Genomic DNA, 13,403 nt, shown 5'->3' on the forward strand with positions numbered 1-13,403 from the left:
GGTCATTACAAACAACAACACAGCAACAAGTAAAACCAAAGAGGCTGTCAGATAATCGCACATGCAGCTAGTCTGACAGATCCTCAAACTTCTGTCACGGAAGGGACCGTGACAGTGACCCAAGATTAATACAAAGTAATGTTCCTATCAAAACATTTGTTTCATTTGATCCCATCAGTGCATCCTATCACTAGGTGCTATCACACTACTGTTTTATGGCCCTTTGAAAAAAAATAAAACAATGGTTAATTGTAAAGGGCAAGTCACCCACTCAGAGGAGTGAAAGGTGAATCCCAATCTTCTGATATGGATTATTGGCTTTGCTTCACTTAACAAAAATTCAAATGGATTTAACTGAAATGTCATGTCACTGATCTACACAAATACTCCATAATGATGCGTGTATAAGTATTCACACGTATTCTCTCCCTTTGTTGTGAGAGTTCTGGCTCCAGGCAATCGACTGTCTTCAAAAGACACATGTGCGTGCAATTAAATGTCACAACAAAAATACACTTGTTTCTAGAAGGCCCCAGAGTTTGCCAGAAAGCACATCAAAACAAACCACATCATGAAGACTAAGCACCTATCAAAACAACAAAATTGTTGACAAGTACCAATCAGGGCTGGGTTTTAAAAAATATCCAAAACGTTGAACATCCCCCAACTACTACTAAATTCTTTATTAAAAATCAGATATTTACAGCAAAACAGTCTTTCTATTAAAAGTTTAAACACCAAACTTAGCCAAAATTCCACCTAGTAAACACAAGCAAAAAATGGTAGCTTTGAAGGAGAGATTATACAGGTGAGATGAGAGAAACCATCTTTGGAGAAACTATAATCTAGACCAGTGTTTCTCAAACTTTTTTTTTTACATGAGGAACCCTTGAAAACTTCAGGTCTTCGGGGAACCCCTGCTATATTTTCTATATCCACAATGCAGTACATAAGCATGATGGTCAGTAGGAAGAATTGGCCTGATTTATAAAAACTCTCCAAACTTTTTTTTATATTTCAGATAAAGTGGAAAGGGTGAGACCCCTGTGAATTTTCCCATGATGAAACCTCATGGGGTAATCTTACAATTGCCCTGATTTATTAAAGCTCTCCAAGGCTGGAGAGGATACACTTTCATCCGTGAACCTGGGTGATCCAGCAAACCTGAATTGGATTTCTCAAAAGTAATTTGCTATTTGTTAGCAAATGTTTTCAATCCTGGACCAGATCCGTTCAAGGTTTGCTGGATTACACAGGGTCACAGATGAAAGTGTATCTTCTCTAGTCTTGGAGAGTTTTATTAAATTAGGCTCAATGCGTTCTCCATTGCTGGGCAATAGGCAGAGTGTCACTCTCACAGCTAGCCAAAAGGATTATTAGAGTCATTTAAACTGACTGAGAGTCAAAAACTGTTCATTGATCAGGGAACCCCTAGCAACCTCTGGAAGAACCTTAGGGTTCAACAGAACCATGGTTGAGAAACACCGCTCCAGACACAAAAAGAGCCGGGCCTTATGAAATTGTCCGAAAGCCATGGAAAATGCAATTTTCAAGTTTGAAAATTGTAGTAGTATAACATATATTAGTAAACATATAAAAAATTACATGGAAAAATCTACTTTGTTGACACCAGAAATTGTTTTTTGGTCCTAATTTAAAATGTTCTGTGTGGGGTAAAACCAACATTGTTCATCAATGCCAGAACTCGATGCAGCATGGTGGTAGGTCAAGATTCCCTAATACAATTTCCTGAGGAAAATAAACAATGAATAGTGTAATATTAACATTTGGTATGCAAAGTGTATCCACTGACATTTAGTTATAATCTTTAGAATAACTACAGTTACATAACTGTCCATCTTCAAGGACAACCAAACTCACTGCTTGTACTTTTTTACTTGTCTAACAAATCAAAATTATGCACATATAGTTAAGTACTTTCCAAGTACTTAGCCACACTAGTACTTGGCCACCTTCCAAGTACTTCCAAGTATTTGGCCACATTGCACAAACAATATACAACCAGTTTTGAAAATGCTTATGTGCTAAAGCTAATGATCATCAACAGAGCATGCTAATGTTATAATCTGTGGGAAATCAGAATGCAAAATGTATGATCTTAGTTCTACATCTAATACAACAGGAAGTAGTGAGGAAGAGGACTAACATCTGTTGTAGTAGAGGGATTTTATGCAGGCACTTCCATTCAGCCTGGAAATCATTCTTAGACACATCTGATTCGAGTGACTTAGCTGTTGTTACATAAGCCAATTACTACATATAGGCAGTTTGGCATTGTGACATACGATGAGGCAAAGAATAAGTAATTTCTCAAAATGTTATTTTAGGTTGACCAGAAGTGAGAGCAAAAAAAAGAGCAAGACTGAGCCAACTTGTCCTATGTAACACAAATTATTCTGTCAAAAAATGGATGTACCTCTGTGGTAAAAATCTTGAAATCCTGACAAATGCTTGAATACCCTATTGACATGAAGAAATTACTTTGACATCTCTTATGTTACCTTCCTCTCACTTTACCAAACTACTAAATTTTTTTAAGGAGGAATTGTATGCTACAGTTTCTCCTTTCCCAGTTACACATAAAACGGTGTTTTCCATTACAGGAAATATTAGTAATATTAGATTAGTTGTTCATAATTCAGTTATTTTTTGCTTGGCTTCCTTCTTCTGTATAAAAAAAAACAATTTCTACCTACCTTAATTCCACTCCAATTCTGTCTCTGGCCTACTCCTCCACCAGTAGTCCTCTTCCTACAGAATGACAGTCATATTATTGTTGTTTGCATTTCTTCCTATGGGGCAAGTTATCACAAAGGATGGGCTCACAGAACACCCCGACTGAGTGGGACATCAATACATAAGTGCCACTCAGTCCTAGAAGAATGCCTGACAGGGTGTGGGGAAGGAAAGTGTCTGTTGGTTGCAGAAGGTAAAACATTATACACTTTGTATAGTGTAGAGTGACACACTGCCCCTAAGTTGCTAGGTTGCCTATAACAGTTGGCTCCTTGCCGACCCCTTCTCCATCCTACATGACCCTCCTCATCTTGGCTGACCTTGTCACTTAACTCCCCTTATGGCTGGCCTCTTTGACCTAGCTAGACCTCAATATTCTAGCTGACTTCACTGTCCATCCTTGGACCATCTGTCCTGGCTGACCCCTGATAACCTCACTCTGTCCTTACTGGCCCCCTCTTTATCCTAGATTACTCTTTTTATCCTGGTTTTACCCATTTCTCCTGACTGACCCTATCTATCCTGGGTGTCCAACTCTGCTTTTACGGCTTCTCACTGTATCATTGCTGGTCCCCTCTCTATCCTAGCTGACTATACTTCTTCATCATGGCTGCCCCCCCTTGTTCTCTAACTGCCCCCCTCTGCCCTGGCAATATGGACAGTAGCATACAGGTGTTGTGCAGCCAAAAGTCTCAGGTTCTATTCCCTCTATTTTACAGAACATTACATACACACATGGTGGTAGAAACCATTATGCTTGGTTAAGTAACATCCAGGTAAACAGGAGAGATGTAAAAATGAATTGTAAATGAGAACAAAAATGGCTTACTATCAGTTCATCTGTCAAACAGAGTCTTACTTGTTCCTTTACTTACCAATTGGAAGCATATCTCCTGCTCATCACTACAAAATTCCCTTTACAGATTCCGGCACACTTCTGGTCAGTACAGCTTCTGAGGGATAGTAAAAGTAAGTGAGTTTAAACATTTCAGGTACTTTTTAAAAAAAAATCATTTGTTTTGTACAAGTTATAAGGTTATGGCATTTTTTTTGTTTTAAATGCTGCTTTAAATGTAGAGATGTATAGATACACCACTAGAAGCAGCACAAATTGACCACCAATATGATCTTACTTCCCTGTTAAAAACAAGCCTGTAACCAGATAAAATATCCACCCAACAGGATGTGCACTGTTTCTTGGAAGTCAACCAACTCATAGACTTGTATTGTAAAAAGTTGCAATAAAGCAAACTGTCATCAACTGCCTTGTACCCCTTGTAGCTGCCCACATTTCCCTATTACTTATCAAAGTTAAATTGTATTGGTATTGTTTTCCAAGACATCATCCTAATATTTTATTTACAGATTCATTTACAGATTATGCATTTTCTGTACATCTACTGCTGTTTTGTATTCTTGCCATGTCCTATCTAGAAGAAAGTTGAAAGTTGGCTCTGCTTTTCTAGGACAAGAATGAATAAATTTGGGTCATAGTCAGAGAGTATACCTAATTGTTAGGCTGGGTAGACACGTGCAATCTTTCACGATCCTTTCCAACGACAAAAGACTGCAAGATGCATGATGGAGCATTTATGGCAAAGGGAGAGAAGAATGACAGGGCGGAACCCTGCTGCATTCTTTTTCCTTAATTTTCTTTATGATCTTCCTTGTTCGTCAACTGTGGATCCGCCAGGACGGTTGTCAGAGCAAGTGAGGAAGAGTACACACGCCTGATGATTCTCGTCCAATAATCGCCTCAGGGCTGATATCGAACGAGAATCATCTGATGTGTGTAGGTAGCCTTATATACACAGAGCTAGGAGATTTAGGGGTAAATTTGTGTTTGTCCAATGTGGGGAAACAGCCCTGGGCACTAAAGAATCCAGGTCAAGCTGGACATTTATGGATGATCCCTTTTTTTTATTATGTGAATGCCATGTACTCACTTTAAATCCACTGTTCTTTATTATTTGAATGTGGCATTTTTATTCCCCATTGATTATACAAAAATTAGGCATTAGCAGAAATTAAAATTACAGTGCTTGGGAAAAACACAGGATCACATTTAGAAAGCACTAAATAAATGAAACCATGGATAAGAAGAGGTAATTGACTGTTTTCTACCATAAAAATGTCTTTATCTATGGAATGCTTAATTTTACTCCATCAAACTCCCCCACTTCTTAGAATGTAAAGGTTATTAAACCAGTACTCTTTAGAAAAGCCTATCAGATACAGGGGACATGTACAGCATCCTAAAGACTGAGAATGCAGACCTTATGCCATCTTTTTTACCCTCCCAACTTATATCCAGATTCACATGCATCATTTATGACCTTCAGAAGCTTAGAATACCTACGTCACTGCTCATTGTTTGGTGTCAAAAATTATTCCTCCACAAAATACCCTTTACATAGAATTGCAAGATATCATGCAAATATATACATCTGCACATTCATCTGTGCACATTATCATCATTGTCCATTCTTGTTTTTATAACAATTTATTCAAGCTGTGGTATAGAGAAAAATGCCTTATTAGCTAGTATTGCGCTTAATGATGATGCTTTTTCAATGCAACAAATATTTGCACATCTGTTATCAGAGTATTTTCAAGAAGGGATATGGGTAATGTCAGTGATTTTACGCATCCTTGTGATAAATGATAACATGTATGCTATACATGTTCCTATGGTTGGGAAAGCGGGTAAGAAGAATGACTCACTAGCACCATCCTTTAGTTTTTGTTGGGTGTCATGTGGGGGCATCCTGAGCCACTAATCTGTCTCCTCTGAGACAATATTTGCAAATAACAACATGACAACTCGTTTATTAACCCCCCTAGCAGTTTAATTCTGTCCGTATTCCCACGCAAAAAGCGTTACATTTTTTTGCATGGAAATTTATTTTACATTGTAGGCCTATAATTCTTAGGCATAACTCACCGAAATATGTCCAATAGTTAATACATTTATTATTAAACTTTAAATAAAAAAACAAAAAAAAAAAGTGATGCATGTAATATAACTGTACAGTAGCATATATAATATAATTATATATATATATAATATAAAGATTTCTTCATATTGCACTCAATACAGCTATTTTTGTATTGAATTCAATACAAAATTATTTGAATTTCCTGCCGCTCCTCCTGCCCACACTGAAGCATGCACCAAAGTCACCGGGAAACCCCAGAGATTGTCTCTGCACACGCAGCTGCAGGGACCAGCAGGACAATAACTGAACAAGGTAAGTGTTTTTTTATGTTTTAGGTGACCCGAGTGTTACTCGGGATTATCGCTTTTTGCATGGTAAATCCACCCCGAGTGACACTCGGGATTACCTCTAGGGGGGGTTATTATTCTTATTACTCCTATTATTCTGAACTGTAAGAAATTACAAAACAAATTATTAGTTAACCCCAAAATCTACTAGTAAACTATTGACGTTGGACAATAAAGGAGATATTTGTAGTACCTTTTAAGGATAATTTGAAAATAATGTAAAAACGTGAAAGTCATATTATTTTTCTTGTTCAGTCAATTATTACTAATTCACTATTAGTATTTTTGGAATTCATGGTTTAGCATCAGGGTTCACAATTGTTAAATGATAGTTTAAAGAAGGAAAATAATCACTTGAAAGATAAGTTTGGGTTTTGAAGTCATTAAAATAATGTCTTGTCTACAATATAATGCATATGAAGTAAGTGACTGAAAAGTCTTATTGTTAAAGTTGAAGTCTAGACTACCCTTATCTATTAACAACACAGCTTGCTTGTTAGAAGGGTGATAAAAGGCTTGACTACCCCCCCCCCCCCCCATTCAAATGGTTTAGCTTTTTGCTGAATTTGATTGTCTTTGTTAGTCATTTCTAAAAATGACTTTATGTATGAAGCACAGATGTGAGATGGTAGATTAGCATCTGCAACTTACTATAAACTGTATGAAGTATGTGAATAAAATGTTCACCCATAATAACTACTTCAGTGCAACTCCTCATAGTATTAGAAAGGCTTAGGCAATATCTGTGTTATCCATTAGAAAGAATCACTAGCACATCCTAAACCCAAAACCAAGAAAGTAATATTCATTACAGTTTACCAGTCCTTAGATGGAATGACTTGATTTGTTTTGCTTTTTCAGGCGATAAGAAGTTTCAGAAAGTACAGAAGTTTTTATCAGTATTTACCAACATTCCTGATCAAGCTACTTTTGATTGGTATCCCAACACAATGGCTACATTGAGTTAGTCAGCTTCTGAATTCAAATATTTTATGAGAATGTTTTTATCTTTTGGAAATAAATCAGTCCATGTATACAAAGATCTAGGACAGGGACCGGCAACCCGCGGCTCCGGGGAAGCATGCGGCTCTTAATCCTCCTTGTTGTGGCTCCCTTCGGCCTTGACAAAAGAAAAAAAAAGAATAACAGATATTTATTAATTTAATTTTTGTTTATATATTATTTTATTTTTGTTTATTTTGTTGCACAGTTATCTTGGAGTCCGAGGTAATACAATGAAGTTAAAAAGTTTTTTTAATTTGTTTATTAAAGTATGAATCAGATCCACGTCTATAGCCCTCGCCTTTACCTGCAGGCGGCTTCTTGAGTGTGTGACCCCCATGGTAAGCTAACCATGAATACATCTCAAAAAAGAAAAATCTCAGAAGAAAATAGAGAGTTTAATTCTGCATGGGCAGATTCCTTTGCCTTTACTGCCAACGACGCTGACTTACTTGTGTGCTTGATATGTGGCGAGAAATTAGCAAACAACAAAAAATGTAACATTGAAAGGCATTTACAAAACTAGCACTCAGCCTTTCCTGAAAAGTACCCAACTGAAGATGGGCGAAAGAGATTAATTTCGGAACTACTACGAAAAGTTGAGCAGAGCAAACATACTTTCAAGAAGTGGATCAACTCTCCAAACTCAACTACAGCTGCTAGTTTTTTTGGCAGCTCATGAGATCGTAAGGAGGGGAAAGCCATTCACAGATGGAGAATACATGAAAGAATTGTTCATAAAATAATCAGAGCATCTATTCTCTGAATTCAAAAATGAACAGAAAATGAAAGAAATTCCTCTCTCTGCAAAGACCCTCAAGGACAGAACCAATAAAATGGCAACATCCATTGCCAGTAAGCAAACGATTACATCAATGCAGCTCAAGCATATTCAATTGCCTGTGATGAGTCAAATATGTAAACAATATTGAGCAGACAGCACTGGTGTGCGGATATATGAACTCTGATTGGCTGCAGGAAGAACTGATTGAACTCATACCACTAAAGGCCAAACACAGGGACAGGACATTTGTGAGGCTGTTTTGAGTTGTCTAAAAAGCAAAGGAACACCACACCACTCACCTGGTGTCAGTGTCTACTGATGGTGCACCCAGTATGAGAGGAGCACAGTAGGTAGGGCTTTTGCAAAAATTTACTTTACTTGCTGGATTGAGAGCTGATAAAGTTTCACTGCAACTTGCACCAAGAAGCACTTTGTGCTCAAACATTCTCCCCTGAAAGTGTGGAAGTGATGAACCTCCTAATTAGGATAGTGAACAAAATAATTGCAAACGGGTTAAACCACCGACAGTTTTGTTCATTGCTAGATGAAGTAGAGAGCGCATATTCGGATCTCCTGCTGCAAAACAAAATTCGGTAGCTGTCAAGGGGAGACATGCTGAAACACTTCTCTGCGTGTCTGAAACATGTGAAAACCTTCTTGGAAAGCAAAGGTCTCAGCTATCCTGAACTGGGAGACCTTGATTTGCTGGAAAAGTTTTATTTCATGGTGGATATGACAAGTCACCTAAACACACTGAATAAAAATTTCCAGGGAAATGGAAGCATGGCCCTGCAGTTGCTGGAGGATGTTCTGGCGTTGGAGCACAAGATGACAGAGTTTGCCAGAGATGTACAGAGAGGTATGTTCTCCCACTTCCCCTCTCTGAGAGAGTTCAAATAAGAGAACAATCGTATAAATTGTGAATATTTACACCATACAATAATGGCAATGCCAGCTGCACTTGGAGAAAGATTCAGCGAGTTCAGAAAGGACACTCTGTCCTTCCTTGTCACACTGCTGGACATCGACCCATCCCTGCTGAACATATCCGGATTCACAGGGATAAGTCAGCCTGATCTTGAAGTTGAACTGGAGGACATATGGGTGTCCAAGTTCAAAAGCCTGACAGCAGATCTCAAAGAAGTGGACCGTCAGAAGGGAACTCTCGCTAAAGGACACAAACGGAATTATATTGAAAACCTCCCCAAACCCGACAAGGTATGCATTTGGAGTCCTGTTCATCTTTGACTCAACATACTTATGCAAACAAGTTCTCTCGAGCATGAACTTCATAAAGTCCAAATATCACTCGGCCTCACAAATCAGAGCCTACAGTCTTGTGTGAAGATCAAAGTCACATCTTACAGCCCCGACATAGGGAAGATCAGCATTGAGCTTCAGAAACAAAAGTCACATTAAACAGGTGAGAACACTATTATTTATTAGGCTATTATTTTTCAGAAAAAACATTTTTTTCAGACCCGGAGCTGATGTATTTTTTATTGTATGTTCAGGTGCTTCGCCTAATTGCTGCCCAAAAAAGAAACCCGAAGAGGATGAGAACGTACGGAAATTGACCTGTCATAAAACGTTCCTAATTTTATGTTTCATTTTTTAAAACTGCCAATCTGCAACTATATGTTTTTTTTTTTAATTAAAGAAGGCTACATTTTATTTTAATTTTACACAAATACGGGAAGGACTCAAATTTATTACAAAGTAGGCCCACACATGCACACTGCACCTCTGTTTGTTGTATTCTGTTGTTGTAACAGGTAAAATTAAAAAAGATTAAAACTTAAGTTTATAAGCTGTGTTGTGTTTTGTGGTTCAAGAATATTTTTCTTTAGTGGAAGAGGGGGCAAAATGGCTCTTTTAATAGTAAAGGTTGACAACCGATGGTCTAGGAAAATTATAAAAAAAAAACAGTGCTCAGAGCCATTTAAACTTTCAATATCTAACAGCTGTTAAATGTTCTGCAATATGTATGTACAAATCAGCCCCTTCATAACATAATGCTAATTCATAACCTGTTCCTAAAATACCTGGAAACCCAAACTGAATGACATCTAGTTTGCAAAAAGCCATGTGTTTCATACACAACTGCTGTGGTTTTTAAATGAAAATAGAAACATTTTACAAACTGTTGCAACAAGGGCCCACTGGGCTTTTGCTTTTTTAAATACCAAGGGATTGCAAGGCACTCATCAGATCCATTAGCCTGCCTCTATTGAAACAGCCAAATTTTATGATATTCTCAGGTTATTAGTATCCATCTAATCAGAACACCTACAGTATGAAATAAAAAGATAACAAATGCTAGATTGTGCAATATATCTTTCTGTTAAAAGTGAAAACAGTAAAATCCAATCCTCTCATCTATTTTAGTTTGAGGATTGAGATCAGGCACATGGTTTATGCTGTAATACAGGGACACTGGAAATGTAGTCTGACATCTATCGTTCTCTCTACTTTGGATATCACAGTCATACCTGATTGACCTACCCACTGGCTGAATTTTGTGATGACTGGAAATGAGCTGTAGTAGCTTAAATGTAGAGTCTGCAAGCACCTTTAGCCTAAAAGTTTTCTGTCCACCACTTTGCTTTACACTGTTTGTATTTATTTATCAACCTACTAATTGAATTTGTATTGTATAATTTTGGGTTTAGTTGTGCTTTAACCTTTCACAGAATGAATAAGAATTCCTTTTATTTAACGTAATTCATTGGATAAGCCCAGCCTTACTAGTTTTTTTAGTTATCTTTGATAATGTATTATTTTTTTATATATGTGTTTGAGTGCATTTATGTATTTATGTGGTTGTACATGGGGATGTAAGGGTGTTTATTTAACTTACATTATCAATATTAGATAGGGGCTGTAATAAAAGATGGACATATTTTATTAATAAAACAAACAAAACCAAAAAAAAAAAAAAACACCATGTGACAGCATCATGCAGGTGACATATCCTCTTTAAAGTAACACCTGAGGTTCACACCATTGTTGCTGATAGGGCACAAACTGTGTTCTGTCAGATTTTGCTCAGCTAGGAGCTAAGCTTGAGAATGACAGCATTAAAAAATGATCAAAGATGAGCACTTCTGGGTTCATTCTTTACAGGAAAGAACAGTGAATGGAACTTTTCTAATATCCCACCTGACAACCTACCCCCATGGACATCATTGACCAACTCAGAGGGACAGGGACATTACAAATGGTGAGGATGGGGGGTCAGGAGCTTTATAGCCAAATACCAAACATCATCTCTACCATTTGTCACTGTAATGGTCTGCTGGCCAATTGCTGCAGGAGAAAACCCACAAAACACAACCAGCAAGCTATTAAAGTGCACATAAACCCTTTTTTTACTCACCTGTCCCCGCTCTATTGCTGGTACTGCCACCTTCTTCTCTTCCTTAATTCAACGTTCGGCCATTTTGATTGGCCAGGCTGGGATGACGTAACTCCAGCACATGCCCTCGAGAGTTCATTCAGTCCTGGCAGTCACATGGGCAGCCAGGATTGCCAGGTTTTCTGACAACCAACACTGAGCTGTACATGTCAATTCTAACAAAAGAAACGGCGATCAGACAGGTAAGAAAACTGATTGAAGGAGGAACATCCATTTTAGCAATAAAGCTGTTTCTGATGTCAAATCAGATCTTTAGTTCAGCTTTAACATTTATCCTAGTATCTGTCAGATTTGTATTGCTACTTGTGATTCTGCGATGGAGGTCTAACCTCATAATTTGTGAACCTTTTTTACTGGGGAGAGTTTGTGATAGCAATCAAATCTAATCTGACAGTGAACAATCTAAACGAAGCAAATAAACAAGTGCTACTGCTGGCCTGTTTTAGATGTACAAACATTACTACCACAAACCCTGAAGGTCCTAGGTAAGCATTATGTTGCTGACAGTTTAACTTAAGGACAGTCTTTCGGGTTTGTTTACTTAGCAATTAGTAGCTTATCTCCCATTCTCTGTACAGAGAAACATGAAGGAGCTGAGTGCCTCACATTTCAGGCTGTGAGGTGAAGTAAAATCAGTTCAATTTCACCATTTAAAGTACTGATTTGTAAAAAGAAATATGTTCTGTGATAATGGTAAACCAATTATATTGGAGCAGAGGGGAAATGTCTGATTTTAATTCTGCCTTAAACGGTTAGTTTTTATATTGCTTATATGAAGTATGTGCTTTACAAATAAACAATTAGTTCTGTAAGTTTTGTAAACAAGAGACATTTCAAACAGATAAGCCTAGAAAACATTTTAAAATATCAAAAACTGATGGTTATAAATAATAACTTAAAATATCCATGATCCCTATGATTCTCCCTCCCACATGTTCTTATTGGCCAGTAACGTTACCCATAATAGTATTAGAACCAATTAGAATGGGGGCAGGGGGTAGGGGGCAAGTTTTCTTACTACCTGAAATTGTCAGATCTTTGTGTATTCAGAATAAGTTAGAATTTAAATGTGAGCACCTTCCAGAGATTAAACATTTTTTAAGTGATGTTTACTTTAATTTTTCACTTGACTGAAGTACACCTTTAGTTAGAGGAAGGTTAATAAAAGCTTGAAGGGGAAATAATGGGAAGTGGGGATCTTTTATCTGATCCATCTAATTTTGAAATGGTCCCCTGTATCCTGTTAGGATTTATGTCTTCTCTCCTATCCTCCTTGCATGGCAGGACACCACCAACTTTTTGTTTCCTAAAAACAATAATAATTGGATGTGCCAGGATGACTTAACTCCAGCGCAGGCACACAGGAGTTCATCCGTCCCTGGAACATGCCAGTGATGTCAGGAATGCTGGTGTTTCCTGGTATTCAGTGCTGAGCTGTGCATATGCAGCGCAGCAAAACATGACAGGCAGCTAAGAATTGGTATTGTACATCGCCTGTCTCTCTGCAATATCCACCTGCCTGAATCACCCATGTTTAGAGTGGGACTTGAGTTCCACTTTATAGTGACTGAGGGGAACTAGAACTTTCTGAATGAAGTCAGGCCATTGTTTTATGACATGTCTTTCTTTATATTGTATCTAGCTGCATGTAGGAATCATAAAGATCTGAATTATATATAACGTATATGAAACAATATATGAAATATCAGTGTGTCTGATAATAAATCCTATATATGTGCTGTGTGCAGAATGTCAGCTTATCACAAATAACAAAAGTACAATAAAGGTGTGAATGGCCCCTTGTGTACAAAGCAAAAGAACACAACTCTGCACAGTAACACAACACATAATTCACATCTATATACAACAAAAAGCAAACAACACAAGAACATGCACACAGCTCTGAGATACCACACAACAAATAGCACACAATGTATAGCAGACAGCATACACACACAGTTCTCCACACAAGTACTCTAAAATATAGCACAAGCACACTGCTCATATCACACCACACACAGCCCTGTACATTACACACATAACACACCACACACACAGTGTACATTACAAACATAACACACAACACACACAGTGTACATTACACACATTACAAACCACACAGCAGTGTACATTACACACATAACACACCACACACA

General features: G+C 37.6%; 1 protein-coding gene and 1 long non-coding RNA gene across 2 annotated transcripts in view; one reads left to right on the forward strand and one right to left on the reverse strand.

Moving 5' to 3' along the window:
* Window positions 1-3,966, reverse strand: part of LOC140326583 (uncharacterized) — a 23,070-nt gene extending 19,104 nt beyond the window's left edge. Inside the window, exons 1-2 of the long non-coding RNA XR_011919899.1 lie at window positions 3,633-3,966; window positions 2,718-2,772 (exon numbers count right to left, since the gene is read on the reverse strand). This is a non-coding gene — a long non-coding RNA (uncharacterized lncRNA). The remainder of the gene's footprint in view (window positions 1-2,717; window positions 2,773-3,632) is intronic.
* Window positions 3,967-8,441: 4,475 nt separating this feature from the next.
* Window positions 8,442-13,403, forward strand: part of BMP3 (bone morphogenetic protein 3) — a 30,389-nt gene continuing 25,427 nt past the window's right edge. Inside the window, exons 1-2 of the mRNA XM_072406803.1 lie at window positions 8,442-8,688; window positions 8,785-9,047. Of these exons, the coding sequence (XP_072262904.1) occupies window positions 8,442-8,688; window positions 8,785-9,047 (510 nt within the window). The remainder of the gene's footprint in view (window positions 8,689-8,784; window positions 9,048-13,403) is intronic.

The sequence above is a fragment of the Pyxicephalus adspersus genome, chromosome 3 (assembly GCF_032062135.1).
Source record: "Pyxicephalus adspersus chromosome 3, UCB_Pads_2.0, whole genome shotgun sequence".
Classification (NCBI taxonomy): domain Eukaryota; kingdom Metazoa; phylum Chordata; class Amphibia; order Anura; family Pyxicephalidae; genus Pyxicephalus; species Pyxicephalus adspersus.